A 15,437-nucleotide genomic window follows, 5' to 3' on the forward strand; every position below is an offset into this window, starting at 1 on the left:
CCCTGGAATGGCCCTTTAGAATAAGTGCTAACTATTTATGCTAAACTATATGTTCGATCTTTTATTTAGCTGTGACATTTGGAGTACCTTTCCCAGACCTGAAGAAGAGCTCTGTGCAGCTTGAAAGCTTGTCTCTCTCACTAACAGAAGTTCTTCTAATAAAAGATTGCCTTACCCACTGTGACAGGATCAGACCAAATGGCTACAGGAAAGTGTTAAAAGGCAGATATATTAGTCCCAGACTAAGTAGATCCCTTTTCCCTGGGTAAGTAACAGGGGCAGTTCCAGAACAAGCAGGAACTTGCTGGAACCAGCTAAGGCAGGCAGGCTAATTAGGACACCAGGAGCCAATTAAGAGTTAAAAAGGACCTCACTTCAGTTTGTAGTGTGGATGTGAGGAGCTGGGAGCAAGAGGCATTAGGAGCTGAGAGTGTGAAGACATATTGCTGGAAGACTGAGGAGTACAAGCATTATCAGATACCAGGAGAAAGGTCCTGTGGTGAGGATAAAGAAGGTGTTGGGAGGAGGCCATGGGGAAGTAGCCCAGGGAGTTGTAGCTGTCGTGCAGCTGTACAAGGAGGCACTCTAGATAGCTGCAGTCCACAGGGTCCTGGGCTGGAACCCAGAATAGAGGGAAGGCCCGGGTTCCCCTCAGACCTCCCAACTCCTGATCAGACACAGGAGGAATTGACCTGGACTGTGGCTTCTACCAGATGGGAAGGTCTCTGGGCTGTTTCCTGACCCACATGTGAATCTCTGAGGCAAGCAAATCCACCAATAAGCACAGGACCCACCAAAGTAGAGGAGGAATTTTGTCACATCACCTTGTCTCGCTAATATCCTGGGACCAACACGGCTACAACAACACTGCATACATCCATGGATAGAACAGTAATCCTACTACAATGGTCCTTGGAAGGGTGCTGTTCAAATGTTTGGTACCTAAAGTTATTTTGACCCTGAGGTTACACTAGTATCTTTCTCATGTGTATGTAGCAGGCCTCATTCACCACTGCGAAACTCCAGCTGCACAATGCTGTAACGGTTGAAGTCAGTGGAGCTGTGACATAGATTTTTAAGGGCCAAAGCAACCATCATGATTATCTCATCTGACCTCCTGCATATCACAGCTTCCCAGACAGATTGCCTGTGTGCAACATAATGGTCCAGCTGACCATCCCTAGCACATGGGGGACTGGGATCTCCTTTAACAGAGCATCACCCAGCAGTCAGAACTGATGGAAAATCAAGACTGCTGACATTTAGAGAAGATTTGTTCAGGCTCTGCCACCAGCTGAGGCTGAATTCCGCTTCTTATAAAAGAGGTGAGGGTGGTGGCAGGGTCCACCAGGGCCAGTTAATGTATGACACGCTAGTGTGCACTTGCATTTACACCCCCTGGTGTGGATAATGCACCATGTAGGTCAGCCCTTAGAATGGCATTGACAGGCCAGTACAGAGATTGTTTCGTCTGGCTCTAGATGGGAAGGCAGCCTATTTAGTTACACAGGCCTAGGTTCTCAAAGATGTCCAGGTGCCTAACTCCAGTTTATATCAGTGGGAATTAGGTCTGTAGTCTAGACATAACCTTACAGCAGCACTGCGGTACCATGTAGCCACTCTCTGCCGATGGAAAAGAGCTCTCCCGCCGGCATAATTAAACCACTCCCAACAGGCTGCGGTAGCTATGGAGTGCATCTCCTGCTGGCGTAGTGCTGTCGATACCAGTGCTTTTGTCAGTGAATCTTATGTCGGTGGGGGGAACAGGTGTTTTTTCAGTCTTGATATGGGTGTTCTTTAGTTCTTAGTTCTTTAATGATTTAATGGGATCAGCCACAAGTAGCAAGCATCTAATGCCACCATTGCTTGTTCTTAATTGTAGCGAGATGGCATTTCTAGGCTTGAGAAGTCCCATTCAGTACCAAGTAGAACTGTTTGACTTGTTCGTTATGAATGAACCTAGCCCTTTTCTCTTGTTGTTCTCAAGGCATTTGCAAACCATTCATCATCTCTGCAAATGCAAGGGGAGATTTTCAGAGGCGCAGGTGGGAGTTAGTTGCCCAAGTTCCTTCGACTTTTGGTGAAAGTTGGGTGCTTCCTGGTTCCCTGGACCTCTGAACATCTGCCCTGTGTACACTATTCACAGCCACTTCGACAAACTATTTACAGCCACTTCGACAAACTATTTCCAGCCCTGGACTATTCATGAAACTCCCCTTTTACTATTTGCAGTACATGACTGCTCACTTTTCTCACATGGGGTAGCCTCTGCTCCATGACTGGATGCCTGGAACTTTTAAACAGGAGCAGAGTGAATTGAACTATTTTGTAAGTGTTTGCAAGACCCTTTGTGTTACTGATACATTTGGGGCTGATTCTTCCCACATGCTGCTGTACAGGAGAAGCCATATATTGAAGTCAGTGCAGGGTAAAGTGGATGTGAGTGCAGATGCCCTTTCTGTTTCAGTTTGCTGTGCTGTGGAATATAGGGAAGGAGGTCATCATGAGGGGATCTTTGTCATCACTCTGAGCGACTGAGAATCAAAGGAACTTTGGTAAGATGCTGAGTCACCTTTAAATATTAATAACATGAGACTGTGGGATCTGAAGATCTCTGGGGACAACACACCAAATCCAACCACCTCTTTAAACATATCTTCAGACGTTCATTAGAAACTCATTGAACTAATGGCAAGATTCTAAATAGGGGGTTAATGCGAGCACACCCTTAACAGACATTTTTTAAATCATTTTATTTCACTGACTGAACGTTTGCTCATGTTTTCAGTTAAAACTCCTGATTGATCCACTTACTGCATCAGTAAAGCAGAATGCTTTTTGCATTTGTCGTGTGTTTGCCATTAAAATCAGCACTTACTGACAGTTTCCACATCTGGTTCATGGAGTATAGGGGGCAGATCCATGCAATGCCGCTCCAGATGTAACCAATGTGATTCCACCGTATAGGTGGAGAAAAAAGGATTTGTGACACCCATGCTGAGTGTTCACGTCCCCTGTGTGCCATAGAAACCAAATTTTGGGCGGCTCTCTTCATACCCCCATGTAGCAAGGTATGGGGAACTAGGACTAGGGGGAAATTTTCCAATAGATGGATCCACTGGATATTGCCCCAGTAGGGGACGACTGCAGCACCCCGCAGAGCGATTCCACTGCTGCTCCACAGCTGGATGGGACGGAGGGGTCCTTCCAACCCTGCTTCCTGCTGTCCCTACAGAAACCCCCTTCCACTAGACCTGGCCTCTCCTGTGTGTTACTTTGCAGGGAGGGGGGAGAAAAGAGGAGGATCATTTAGCTCTATTTCCCTCTACTGCAAATAGGAAAAATAATTCCAGAATTTCAAGTAAATGTAGATTTTATTTTTATTGTAACCTCTATAATATTACAAGGTTCCTTGGTCCAGTGCATGGAACACTGGACTGTAATTCAAGAGACCTGGATTCTGTTCCTGCCTCTGCTATTGATCTGCTGTGTGACCTAGGCAAAGGCACTGACTGTGTCTCTGTTTCCTCTGCCACCCTTTGTCTGTCTCATCTGTTTTGACTAGCTCTTCGGGACAAGAACTGTCTTACTCTGTGTTTTGTGCAAGTGCTTAGTGCACGGGGGCCATAATTTCAGTTCAGGCCACTGAGTTTTACTAAAATGCAAATTAATAATAACCAAAAAGCAAGATAACTTCTATTGTGTGCAGTCTCACTGCACCTATACTCCATGGTCATCATGCTCAATGAAAGACGATTCTGGAGATCTCAGAAGGCCTGCTTTGCCTTGCATCCATTATTATTATTTTTGCTCATTAGTTGCAGGGATGCTACTCACACAGAGCTCTGTTCTTGTTTGCACACATGGGTGTGCTGATTTAACGAGGAAGTCTCCTTGTCACATGTCCCAATTATCTCGAGTCTCTGGTCATATGTTCATCATTCAGAGACCTTGTCTGTTTGTAGTACCTCGTTAGCCTGGGAAATGTGTGAGATTATTTGTAAATGGACACTTTTGTGTTCAGAATATCTGCTTTGCCACCATTCACCAACGGGAATGGAAGACTTAAAGGCCTTGGAAAGTTGGCGTTGAGCTTTAAATCTTAGAGGCAAATTAAAGCCAAAGAGCAGCAATTACAGGACAAGAAAGTGTTTAGCAGAAAAGCTTTTATGACAATAAATGGTAGGACCAAATTGTTAGGTCCTGATTCTGCAATCCTGCTTGTTCTGGTTGAATTTAGGGAATATCAGCATCACTTTACATACATAGAGTATAAATCCCTCTTCCCAATTCTCGTTTAATCCAAACTCTCCCCCTCCCCTTAAATTTTTTTTTTAACCAGAATTTTTTTACCAGAATTGTTGTTTTTCCCACAATGTTCCCTGGGTATTAAAAACCCACATTTTGGAGCTCTTATTCCTCCCATTGGCTGGCACTCATAGGGGTAGTACCATCGGTGTCCACATCATACCCCCTCCCGCCCATTGATGTCAATGGGACTGTCTCTGTGAGCAACAACTCGCCAATGGAAAGGCTCTAAAATATGGCCCTTCCTGTTCTTGGTGTGGGGCTGGCCTACCTTAATGAAAGTCTGTTGCTGCACTAGTCTTGCTGTGTGTGTTACAAGGATGCATTTTGACCGGATGAAGTTCGTGTAGCAAACCCGTATCCGACGGCTGCATTGCCTTCTCTCTAGGAACTGCCACGTGAAAATGACACAGCAAATGCAGAACTTGCACCTTTCGCAGCCAAAAAATAACAGTGGGCCGTCTTCTCCGAATGCTGCTAAACGACTGTATCGCAACCTCTCCGAGAAGCTGAAGGGGAGTCACGCATCTTTTGATGAGGCGTATTTCAGGGCCAGATCAGATCGACTCAGTCTCCGAAAGACTTCTGTGGTAATTACTTCATTTTTAATAAACTGTCATGTTAGCTAATTTCACCTTGACCTTGCTTCTCTGTTGTTTACCTTTCTTCATCCTTCTTCATCTGCATTTTGTCTGTTCATGGACCTACTCTACACACCTATTCCTGAGCTTATGTCAGAGGAATCCCACTGATGTGAAGCATGTGCTAATAAGCACTATGCTTGACAACGTTTGCTCTGCAGAGCAGATATTGATTTTTTTTTCTTGTGGGCCAGATTCTGGGGCACCCTTACAGTACCAGTTCTTTATTCCATGAGAAGTCCACTTTTAAGGAGTAAGGTTCTACACAGCATGAGTAAATGTGGCAGAATCTGGCCCTATAGATAAGGAAAATGTCTAGCCCGCCTTGGAAATATAAGAAACGATCATTTTCTCTAGAAGTTTGACGTATGCACCAATGTCTCTCAACAGCCAAGGAAGTAACAGTCGAATAAGTAACTATTAAGTGCCAGGGTCACAGGCTAGGATGGTGAGCACCAGATCAGAACCTAGACAGAGAGCCAAGGACCCCCATGCATCAAAGCTTTTGGCACTCTCCTGTGGTCGCAAAGCCCGTCTATGGCCTTGATTGTACAAGATGCTGAGCCCAGCACATAGGCACTTGCTTAACCAAGCCCATGACTACTCCCATTGACTTCAATGGGACTACCGTGACACAGCCTCATGCACTGCGTTCTGGCAGGCTTGGACAAACAGGCAGAGACCTCCGTAGAACGACACAGGCATGGGCTCAGTAAGCAACACAACCTCATCTATTTATTACTGGAGGGAGGTGCCGAGGCAGCTGCCCTCCTGCTGCTGGTGTTGCTGAAACAAAACAGGTTTCCTCCTCTCTGGAGGCAGGAAGGACACGTCCTTGGATTTCTACTCCGAATTGCTTCCTGAGGGAAGGAGGAGCAGCAACCTTGAGGGGATGCCTGTGGATGTGCCAGGAAACACCCGCTCACCCAGCCGGCACGGTAACAACGCGTAGGCTTAAAGTTAGGTGCTGTGCTGGATCAGGGCTAGCGTGCTCAGCACCTTGCAGGACCGCACTACCTAAGGCCCATATTGCTAATGGGAACCGTATGACTGGCCGGAAAAAGATGTATGGCTTAGATTTCCTTAACACGTGCAAATCTGCCTTATAGGTAAGAAAAATTGCATGCAGCAATACAAGTGCTGAAGCCCTAGGAGAGTTAATTCAAAACAATCACAGCCTGTAGATCAGGCTAGATGTTTCTTTCAGGAAGTTACAGGGCTAGATTCAGCCTGGCCCTGTTAGCAGGGCATGGCAGTAGAGAGGGCATTAGCAGACTGCTGTTCTCTTACATGGTCTGCAGAAGAGCTAGGCAGAACTGCAGCCCCTGTGCGCTGGACATGACAGGAAGGCTCTGTCCCTGTTTCTGTGGTGGATACAGGGCACTGGCTGTCTCCACAACCCCTCCTGTCTTCCATGCACTGGCATGAGGAGCTGCCTGGCTGTGGGAGAGGTAAGCAGCTGTGCATGGGCTTGGTAATGGGAACACAGCCTGTATGCTTCAGGAATTTCTTCTTTGAGGCACAGCACCACCTGAGGCTGCCATTGGGTCAGAGCAGCTGCACCCCTCCCCTTAACAGGAGCTGCACGTAAATGGCACTATCTAGTCCATGGAGAGGGGTACAATGTACAATGAAGTTTGGATTTGCATCTGGATCCACTTTGGGGCACATTTGAATTTAGGAGGGTTTGCTACAGGCCAAGGTATAGGAGTTAGCTGTGGGAAAAGTCTACTGTGTCATGATTTCCACCCCATCCCCTGCCCCCACCTTTTTTTTCTTACCAAGTTTTTTTAATCATATCTTTTGTATGATTATTGTGCTTGCAAAGGCACTGCAATACCAGGCTGAGGCATGGACTGGATGGAACAAGGTCCTAGCCCAACTCGCTGTTCCAAAAATCCACTTATTATGCAGTCCCAGACAGGGAACACATCAGATCTTAAACTGGTAAGATCATATGGGTAAATCTGTTCTTAGCCAAAAGGCTGAGGAGCACATGACAGCTGTGGAGACTGGACTCCTCTGTCACCTAGTGAGCTGCTGGCTTGCTCACTTACTGCCCACCATCCTTCTCAGATCTGACCTGTCAGGACCCTCTCTAGGCATGGGAGTGTTTGTTTCAGTTCTTGGCCTTACTGACAAAACTCTATGGCCAGGTATGATGTGGACAGTTGTATAATGGGAAATAGATCGAGATTCACTACTTTTATGTCCTCCAATCCATTATGCAACCATAAAAGTGTAATGGCTTTTTGTCACGACTGCCCTGCCGTAGGCCAAACACTAGAGGTGAACATTTCTATATCCCATCAGTAATTCAGAGCCTGAGCCAACAACTATAAAAGTCAGTGACAAGATTCCCACTGACCTCTGTGGGCTTTGGATCAGGTCCCTGCTGAGCAAGCCAATCAACCAACTATCTATTCTTTTCAGTGTTCACTGTGGAAAATAATCAGGAAACCACAAGTAAGGAGTAAAAAAATCAGGGATCAAGGCATTAGCTGATATGTTTTTTTAATTCTAAACCTCAGTTTAAAGAACATTAATTAAAATCAATTTTCCAGATGAGAGAACAGGATTTTTAGACTCTTCCCTCACCTTCCACTAATGAACAGTTTTCTCTTCATTTTTTCTATGCAACACTTTCCATTCAAAACATTTATTGTCCTGCCAGAGACATAGCCACCTCCAAGAACTGCTTTATTCTCACTCTCATGTTTGTCAAAGCACTTCCTTGGTGGAACTAGTCCAATATTTTGTTTCCAACTCTAGGACCAGACATGGACTTTCCTAGCTAACCCAAAGCAAATAGCTACACACGACTGCATTTTTAAACACTCAGCACTAAATCACTTCACTGGAACATAGCTCCTGCTTACCACAAAGCAGCACGGTGGTTCTTTTCAGTGTGTACATTTTTGCATCTGTGTAACACCCTCCATAAATTAATCTTGTCGTGCAACTGTTAAGGAAGGAAAAACTTGAGAATTGTCCCTAAACTGCATTTGATTGTTTGTAGCTGGGTCATCAGATACTGTTTGCTCCCAGTCATGTTTTCACAGTAGAGAAATATCCTGTGCTCTAGTGGGTGCAGATGAAGTCAGAAGGCTCTTTTGAATCATTTTGATGGTACCAGCTGGTCTAAAGCTGAACATATCGATCTGATGAGATCACAGTGCTCCTTTCCCCCATTTGAATTCCATCCCCGGGAGCTGCAGGTGACTGAATGGTATAGCAAAGACTAAAGGATGTTTTAAATAAGAGTTTGGTGCAGTAGTTGCATTAACTGATATAGAAGGTAAAGATATTTCTTGTTTGCAAATTGCAAAACTCACAGGAAGGATGGTCTAGTGGCTACAGCACTTGACTGGGGCTTGGGTTTGAGTCCGACCTCAGCTGCAGACATCAAGTGCAACCTGGGGCAAGTTACTTAATCTATCCTTTCCACTCTCTAAAATAAGAGGCGATATTTTGCTCTCACACAAGTGTACTATGAGAATAAAACCCATTATTCATTGTAAGATGCTCAGATATGATGATGAGGGCCATATAAGTACCTAGGTAGACAGAATAGATCACAATTTCCATTATTATTTTTCTCAGTGTTTCAAAACTACTGGACAATTATTTCATGCAAATACTTTTCGGCCTATTGGTTGCTTCTGACTTGTTCATTCAGGATATTTGCAATTTGGCCTTTGCTGTTTTGATTGGATGCAGCGAGTAGGTTCCAATACATGCTCTTTTCTTTGTCTAGATGAAAGCAACTCTGCATCAGATTTTCAGTGTGATTATGAACTTTCGTATTTGCATTTTGGGTTGAACTAATTTAGGCCCCAATTCAGCAAAACACTTAAGCATGTGTTTAGGTGCATCCCTGTTCAGTAAAGCATTTAGGGCCACATTTTCAAAGGTATTTAAGCAACTAAAGATATAGATAGGAGCCTAATATGATTTTTTGAGCAATGTCTATATAAATCTCACTGGGCATTTATTGGCATCTTTAGGTACCTAAATATCTTTGAAAATCTGACCTGTTAGCCTTTGCTTAATTTTATGCATTTATTTAAGTCCCATGAACGTCAACAGGACTTAGACATTCACTTAGACTTAAGCACGTGCTTAAATGCATTGAGGAATAGGGATGGTTTGCTGAATTAAGGGTTTATTGAGGTTGAATTTAAAAAAAAAATCAAAATTCCCCAATAATATTTGCAGTATTCACCCAGAACTTGTTTTAGGTACAGCAGCTGTATAGCACCAAGCCTGCTGTCTGGTATTGTACATATAAAAAGATTATATGTTTGAATAAGAAAGGGCCAAATTCTGCTCCCAGTTATAGGCTAGAAATCCAGAGTCACACCCCTGACTTCAGTTCAGCTACACAACTCACACTGCACAATTTGGCTCCAAATTATAAAGCTCTATTATTTTTTCTGCTTATTCCTAATGCAAGGATTGCCCCTATATGATGTAATGTGTGTAAGACTGATTTTGAGCTTTGAATGTAATATGAAGACAAAGTAAGTTGATAATATTTGGTCCTTAAATAGTGCTCCATAAACACTAGTCAGATAATCTTCATTGCACTGGTATTGTTTCTGTTTTCAAATTGGATGAATATGCAGGTGCTTCTGACGTATATTCCAAAATTCATTTTGAATTTTTCTTTCTCTTAATGTATGTGACAGTAAAATAGACAACTCAAATATTCACAGGAAATTAACTTGAAAGGGATACCTACTTGACTGAAATGAATTTATTGTAAAGTCCAAACAAATATGCCTGGAGAAACAAAAAGTGACATTATTTGCCAACCCTAATTTTTAATATAAAGGTGGTTTTGGTAGGTTATAGTTCATTGTTCACAATCCTTGGCCTTAAAGCTGCAGGGAGAAAAGGAGTGTAACCCTTTTGTTCTTCTTATCTGAAATGTTAATGACCCAATTTAAAACATGTTGAATGTGCCTAGACAGCAGAGTGATGGCCAGCTATTAAATACATGTAATAATATCTAATTCCCATTGACTCCAATTAGAGTTGAAGACGCTCCATGTGTTTCAGGATCCATGCCACTAATGAATAGGTTTTGTCTTGTCTGAGCAAAGAGTTTCATCATCTCAGATGGGAGGGGAACCTCACAAACACATGAAGAAAGTGCTGAGTTCTCATTTCAGAGTGATCCAAATCAAGCATTAGAAAAGCAGGGAACAGATGTGTGGAGCTGCTGTGTAGTGCAAGGCAACTGCTGCATTGCAGTAAAAATTCCTCTCCTTTTAGGCTTTGCCTTACAATTGAGAAATACATGACAGGATCTTTTTTTACATTTATTTTAGACCTACCCTCACCAGTGAAAGTTTGCCTTTAAAACTGTTCTAATTATGATTTAGATAACTAGAAGATAATCTCTATCCATCTGCCATTCATTCATCTATCATTTGAGGATTTTTCTCTTGCACCTCTCCCACTAACATCAAAGCACTGGGTGGGTATATGAAATCTGGCTAATAGAATTCCTCATATTAAATACAAGGAGAATTAATTAGTTACCTTGAGTGTCTTTCCGGAGTAATATTTATGAAATGGAGTTGCTTGGAAATTGTCAGCGAAAAATGTTTACATCTCAGTTTTGTATCTTGGGCTCTCAAGATAAAACATACAAAAAGACCTATTTTGAAAGCAACAAGTGTGATCTATTATACAACCTCCTTAGAAAGGATTGAAAAGCTTAAAACAAATGTGTTTTATTTGTGGTAGCTGAGGTGAAATGAAAAAGGGGAAAAGTTTGAGTGCAGACAGTTTTAAATACTGCTAATCTCTATTATGGTTGGCCACCATATCTACTGTATCACAGTAGTACCACTTACAGTAGCTGTTCTTTTAAACTTTTAGATAACATTATCTCAGTAGTTGCAATATTTCTTGTGTTTCCCATGTTGAGCAATGTCCATGTTTTCTCTAACTAGAAGGAGCGCTGTACTGTTACATTCTTTTTAATAAAGTTATTGTATATGGATTGAGGTAGTGGTTTGCTTGTTTAGAACATTATAGCTAGAGCAGGTCAAACATTTCTAACGAAGTTCTTCCATCAGAAAATGCCATTTTGTTGAAAACTAAACTTTGTGCTGGAAAGAGAAGGTTTCAACAAAGGTTTGTTTTTAAAAAAGACAAAACTTTGAAACAAAGTGTTTTTCGATAAGGTCAAAACATTAGGAACATTTTGATTTTTCATTTCAAAATGTATATTATAAATTATAATATTTTTTTAAAGTTGAAATGGGAACGAAACATTTCAATTGACCCAAGACAAACAAATTTTGAAAATTTTGTTGGGTTTTTTTTTTTTGGTTGGTTGGGGGTTTTTTGGTCTTTGATCTGCTTCAGAGCTCATATCTATTGCACTGAGGTTGGGGATCTCATCCTGGTACATAGCGTACATCACAGAGCCCACCACACAATGTGGAACAACTAGCAGAGTATTAATACAACAATTCCCTTGACAGGTATTAAAGATATACTAGCAGAACTGTCTTGAAAAGCTAGTATAGGCCTATATCCACCAAAGTATCCATTAATTTTTGGGTGCCCAACTCGAGACATCTTGAGCCTGATTTTCAGAGGTGCAAATCACCCACAGCTCCAGCTGAGTTCCATGTTATCAGAGCTTCCCTTTCACAGGCAATGATTATTTTCTTCTAGAGGTCCACAGATGCCTTCTTGGAGTCTCCATAATCCCTTCATTTATCCCCTTTTTACTCTCCCACGCTCTACCCGGCCTCTTCCTGCAGCAATAAGGGCCTGAACACAGAGTTCAGCAATGCTTCTCCTTCAACAGGCCAAATGGGAGTGCTAGTGAATGTGCTGAGCAGGCTGCTGCTGTAACATTTCCGCTTCCAGCAGTGAGAGAGAGCCAAGCTTCAGTCCTGAATCTCTCTCTTGCTCATATCCAAGTATTTCTTTAATGCTCCCCTCAACACAGTACATCCACCCAAACCGTAGCTCCCTTGCATGGCATCATGCTGAGCTCTCTTTGCACAGCTGGGCCAGTTGCTTCTAATAATTCACTTTTAAAAGAAGAAAGCTGTTGGGTAATTATCACAAAGGGACATTGAAAGGGAGTTTAAAGTAACTTGGCAAATAACACGTCACCACTGTAGAGCACTAGAAGGATGTTTTCATAAACAGAAACCCTGCAGGCCATGTTAGCTTCGTGCACCTGCTTCTTTCCAGCTCAATTAAGGAATGATATGTTTCTTTGCATCCTACCACTTTTCCTTTATCATTTCTCTTAGTTCTTATATCTTTGTTGAGGGGAAAAGGGGCCTCACTGTTCTTTTCTAGCCTAGAATATCAGAGAAGATGCTAATACATGGTATATCCTTGGGTCCTATTTTTCAGGTGCTCACCCACTCAATCTACATTTTTCCGAGTACCACACAGATACACCTATTTGGTTACTTGCCAATATTTTGGAGGTACCCAGACAGTTAACCTACTTCAGTCCCATCCCCTATTCTTACGTAATGATGACAAGCTCCATTGAGTTTCAAGGCCTCTCCTAGTCAGCGTTTTTCTCTGGAAGCTGGATGTGAAATTATTAGGGTACTTAAAAATGGCCGAGAGCTTGTCTTCACTGCAACAGTTACCTTGAAGTGGTACACTCAAGTTATTGCAGTCGAGCTAACCTACCCTAGCTTGAGTGAGATTGACTACACGGCACAGCAATAGTCACGTTGCACAGAGTGACTGGATGAGCAGTAGTTGTGGGTATTGTCTATACTGCAAAGTTATTCCAGGTGATCGCCATGTGGGTTAGCCTGGCCAGTATGTGAGCATTTCCCCTGCCAAGCCTTACCTGCATTACTATATCCTCCCTGCTTCTGCTGTCACTCGTGTGTCTCTGGGGGTATGTCCCAGGGTTCTTTGTGCTGAGCCAGACTAGGATTCTTTCGCAGTCAATTCTGTCAGTTGTGGGAGAACTTGTCTGTCCCTTGGGGGAATTGTGGGAAGGGTGTTGGAGGACCATCAGGACTTATGTGATCTTGCTTGAGTCCTCATTGCAGAGTGGGGGGATTCCAGCCTGAGCTTTCACCCATACCCCCAGCTGTTGAAGCAAGCACAGGTTCAAAGCACAAATAAGCACATGCTTGAGGGTTTTATGGTAGAGGGATGTGGGCAACAATGCATGCATGCACTAGTATTACAGCACAGACAGACCATTTAACTAGAGCTAGAGGTTTTTTTGTGGGAACGGGAGTCAGCTTATGAGCAAAACTTGAGTTATAACTCCAAACTCTTACAGCAGTGAAGAGAAGCCAGATATGCTGCTAGCATGCAGAGACCACACTGCCTATCATGCTGACAAATATTATTTATTTATTTATTTATTTATTTTTACTGCTACTCCCCCGTCGGTCTATATCCATCTGTTGTCTCTTGTCTTATAATTAGATTGGAAGCCCCTTTGGTCAGGGACAATCTTTTTGTTCTGTTTTTGTACAGAACCTAGCTCAGAGGTGTCCCGCTTCTCGACTAGGAATTCTTGGTGCTATGGAAAAACATCATAATAATAATAAGCCCTGAAGAGTTCAGAATTTATGAGCAATTTCAGAGCCAGTGCCTGGTACCAGCTCATGATAAAGCTGCAAGACACTTTCTGAGTCTGGCTTTGTTTTAGTTGGATGTTGATTACCTTGGGTTACATCCCCCAGGTTTTTGCTTTGAGTTTTAGGGGTTGAACAACCTCAGAGTCAAGCCCTCTGTCAAATCCACAATCTTTCACCCAGTTTCACATGTAAATCTTAAAAGATCACTTCTGTGGCTTGGTTTCAGGACAAACCTGTAAATCGGTTCAGATTTGCTTTGGGAGGGTTGTGAACCGCATTGAACCTTCCAACAAACCTGAACTGAGTTCAAGGGTATAATGAAACCTGAAGCAAGGGGAGATGGGCTTTCTTGAAAACAATTTGCACATCTCCAGGGGAAGCTCACGTACTGGTAGGGCCCTTCCTTTAGTCTTTACGCTTGAGCTATAGGATTGGGCCAGTGGTCCCTCGAACAGGATACAAAGTAAAACTTGTGGCTGCCATAGGAAGAATTGTAACTAATTTCTGCTGTTGCTGATGTACAGAATTTCCAATGCAACGAAGCTATGTTTGAGGCGGTGGAACAGCAGGATTTGGACGCTGTTCAGATTCTCCTCTATCAATATACACCAGAGGAGCTGGATCTAAACACGCCGAACAGTGAGGGGTTAACTCCCTTGGATATTGCCATCCTGACAAACAACGTGCCTATCGCTAGGATCCTTCTGAGGATTGGCGCAAAAGAAAGCCCACACTGTAAGTATAGCAGAACACAAATTGTGTTGCTCCAAATAATCCATACTAAGGGCTTCCTCTTGCTCTCGGAGGCTTAATTAAATTACATAAAAGAGAAAAATCTGTCTGCTTTTGTTTGTAAGAGGAATGCAAGCAGCAATGGCATCACGACAACTGGAGATAGTTGCAGGAGTATTTGCTTCCTGAGCACAAGCTCAGCAGGTCGTTCCTGTCTCATGTCAGCAACTGGTTGCAACCTACCAACCCAGCAAATCCCAACCTGAAGACTTGCCGTAAGTGGCTCTGGGGATAAAGTTAGCTGTTTGCCTTGTCCCGTCAAGAGAGAACACACCAAAGTCACATGGGAATGGCTTCAATAATGTCCAGACATAGCTGCTCACTTTTGCTGGTTCAGTGTGTCACACGAGTCTGTATAGGTATAGCTATGTAGGCACATGAAGACATATGTTTTCCATGTAGGCACAGGATCCATATTTATCAAAGTTATTGTTATGATAGTAGTTAGTGTGAGACACCCTACTGCACACTAGAATTTACATCCCTCCAGTGCAGATAGTGTACATGGTGGTAGGTTATATGATGCTATAGGATTAGACATCATTAAATATTTGACAATTACCAATTATAGCAGCTGAAGTTACAGTATTTGCAGTAATCTCCATTCTAATTATTAGTTTTATGTTTTGAGGCTTGTTTAACCCTTCATTTTAAAGTTCTTTGGGATGAAAGGTGCATAGCAGAAAGCAAAATCTATTAATTGACTGCATCCCCTCTCTGAGTCAAACAGCTCTATGGACTGTCTGCTGTAGGTACATTGTCTACAAAGGTCCCATTGCTGCTAAAACTGGTTCACATCCACTAGTGTTAGCAACATTGTGAGCCCTAGCATAAATGTACCAAGACAAGTGGAAAATTAGCCATTTACTGTCTCTCAGTAGAGACAACATGTTTTTCTAAAGCATATGCTGTACTTCAACTATAGGTAGGGCTTCTGATTTTAGGTTTTAAGTAAAAAACACCTATAAAACACCCCAAATACAAAAAAAATAGTGTTTATCCTATGAAGAGACAAAAAAAAAACCCTAGAAATGGTTATTCAATTCAGGTTGACTTCCCTGCTTTCCCTGTAGTCAGTGTCGCTGCTCCC

The 15,437-nt window shown here is 42.8% G+C and overlaps 1 protein-coding gene and 1 non-coding gene across 2 annotated transcripts in view; one reads left to right on the forward strand and one right to left on the reverse strand.

Moving 5' to 3' along the window:
• Positions 1-15,437, forward strand: part of ANKFN1 (ankyrin repeat and fibronectin type III domain containing 1) — a 177,886-nt gene that overhangs the window by 82,164 nt on the left and 80,285 nt on the right. Inside the window, exons 3-4 of the mRNA XM_030534472.1 lie at positions 4,697-4,898; positions 14,080-14,290. Of these exons, the coding sequence (XP_030390332.1) occupies positions 4,713-4,898; positions 14,080-14,290 (397 nt within the window). The 5' untranslated portion in view covers positions 4,697-4,712. The remainder of the gene's footprint in view (positions 1-4,696; positions 4,899-14,079; positions 14,291-15,437) is intronic.
• Positions 6,761-6,946, reverse strand: LOC115635834. The gene has a single exon (XR_003996710.1). It is a non-coding gene; the product is annotated as a U2 spliceosomal RNA (small nuclear RNA).

The sequence above is a fragment of the Gopherus evgoodei genome, chromosome 15, assembly GCF_007399415.2.
Source record: "Gopherus evgoodei ecotype Sinaloan lineage chromosome 15, rGopEvg1_v1.p, whole genome shotgun sequence".
In the NCBI taxonomy this organism is placed as follows: Eukaryota; Metazoa; Chordata; order Testudines; family Testudinidae; genus Gopherus; species Gopherus evgoodei.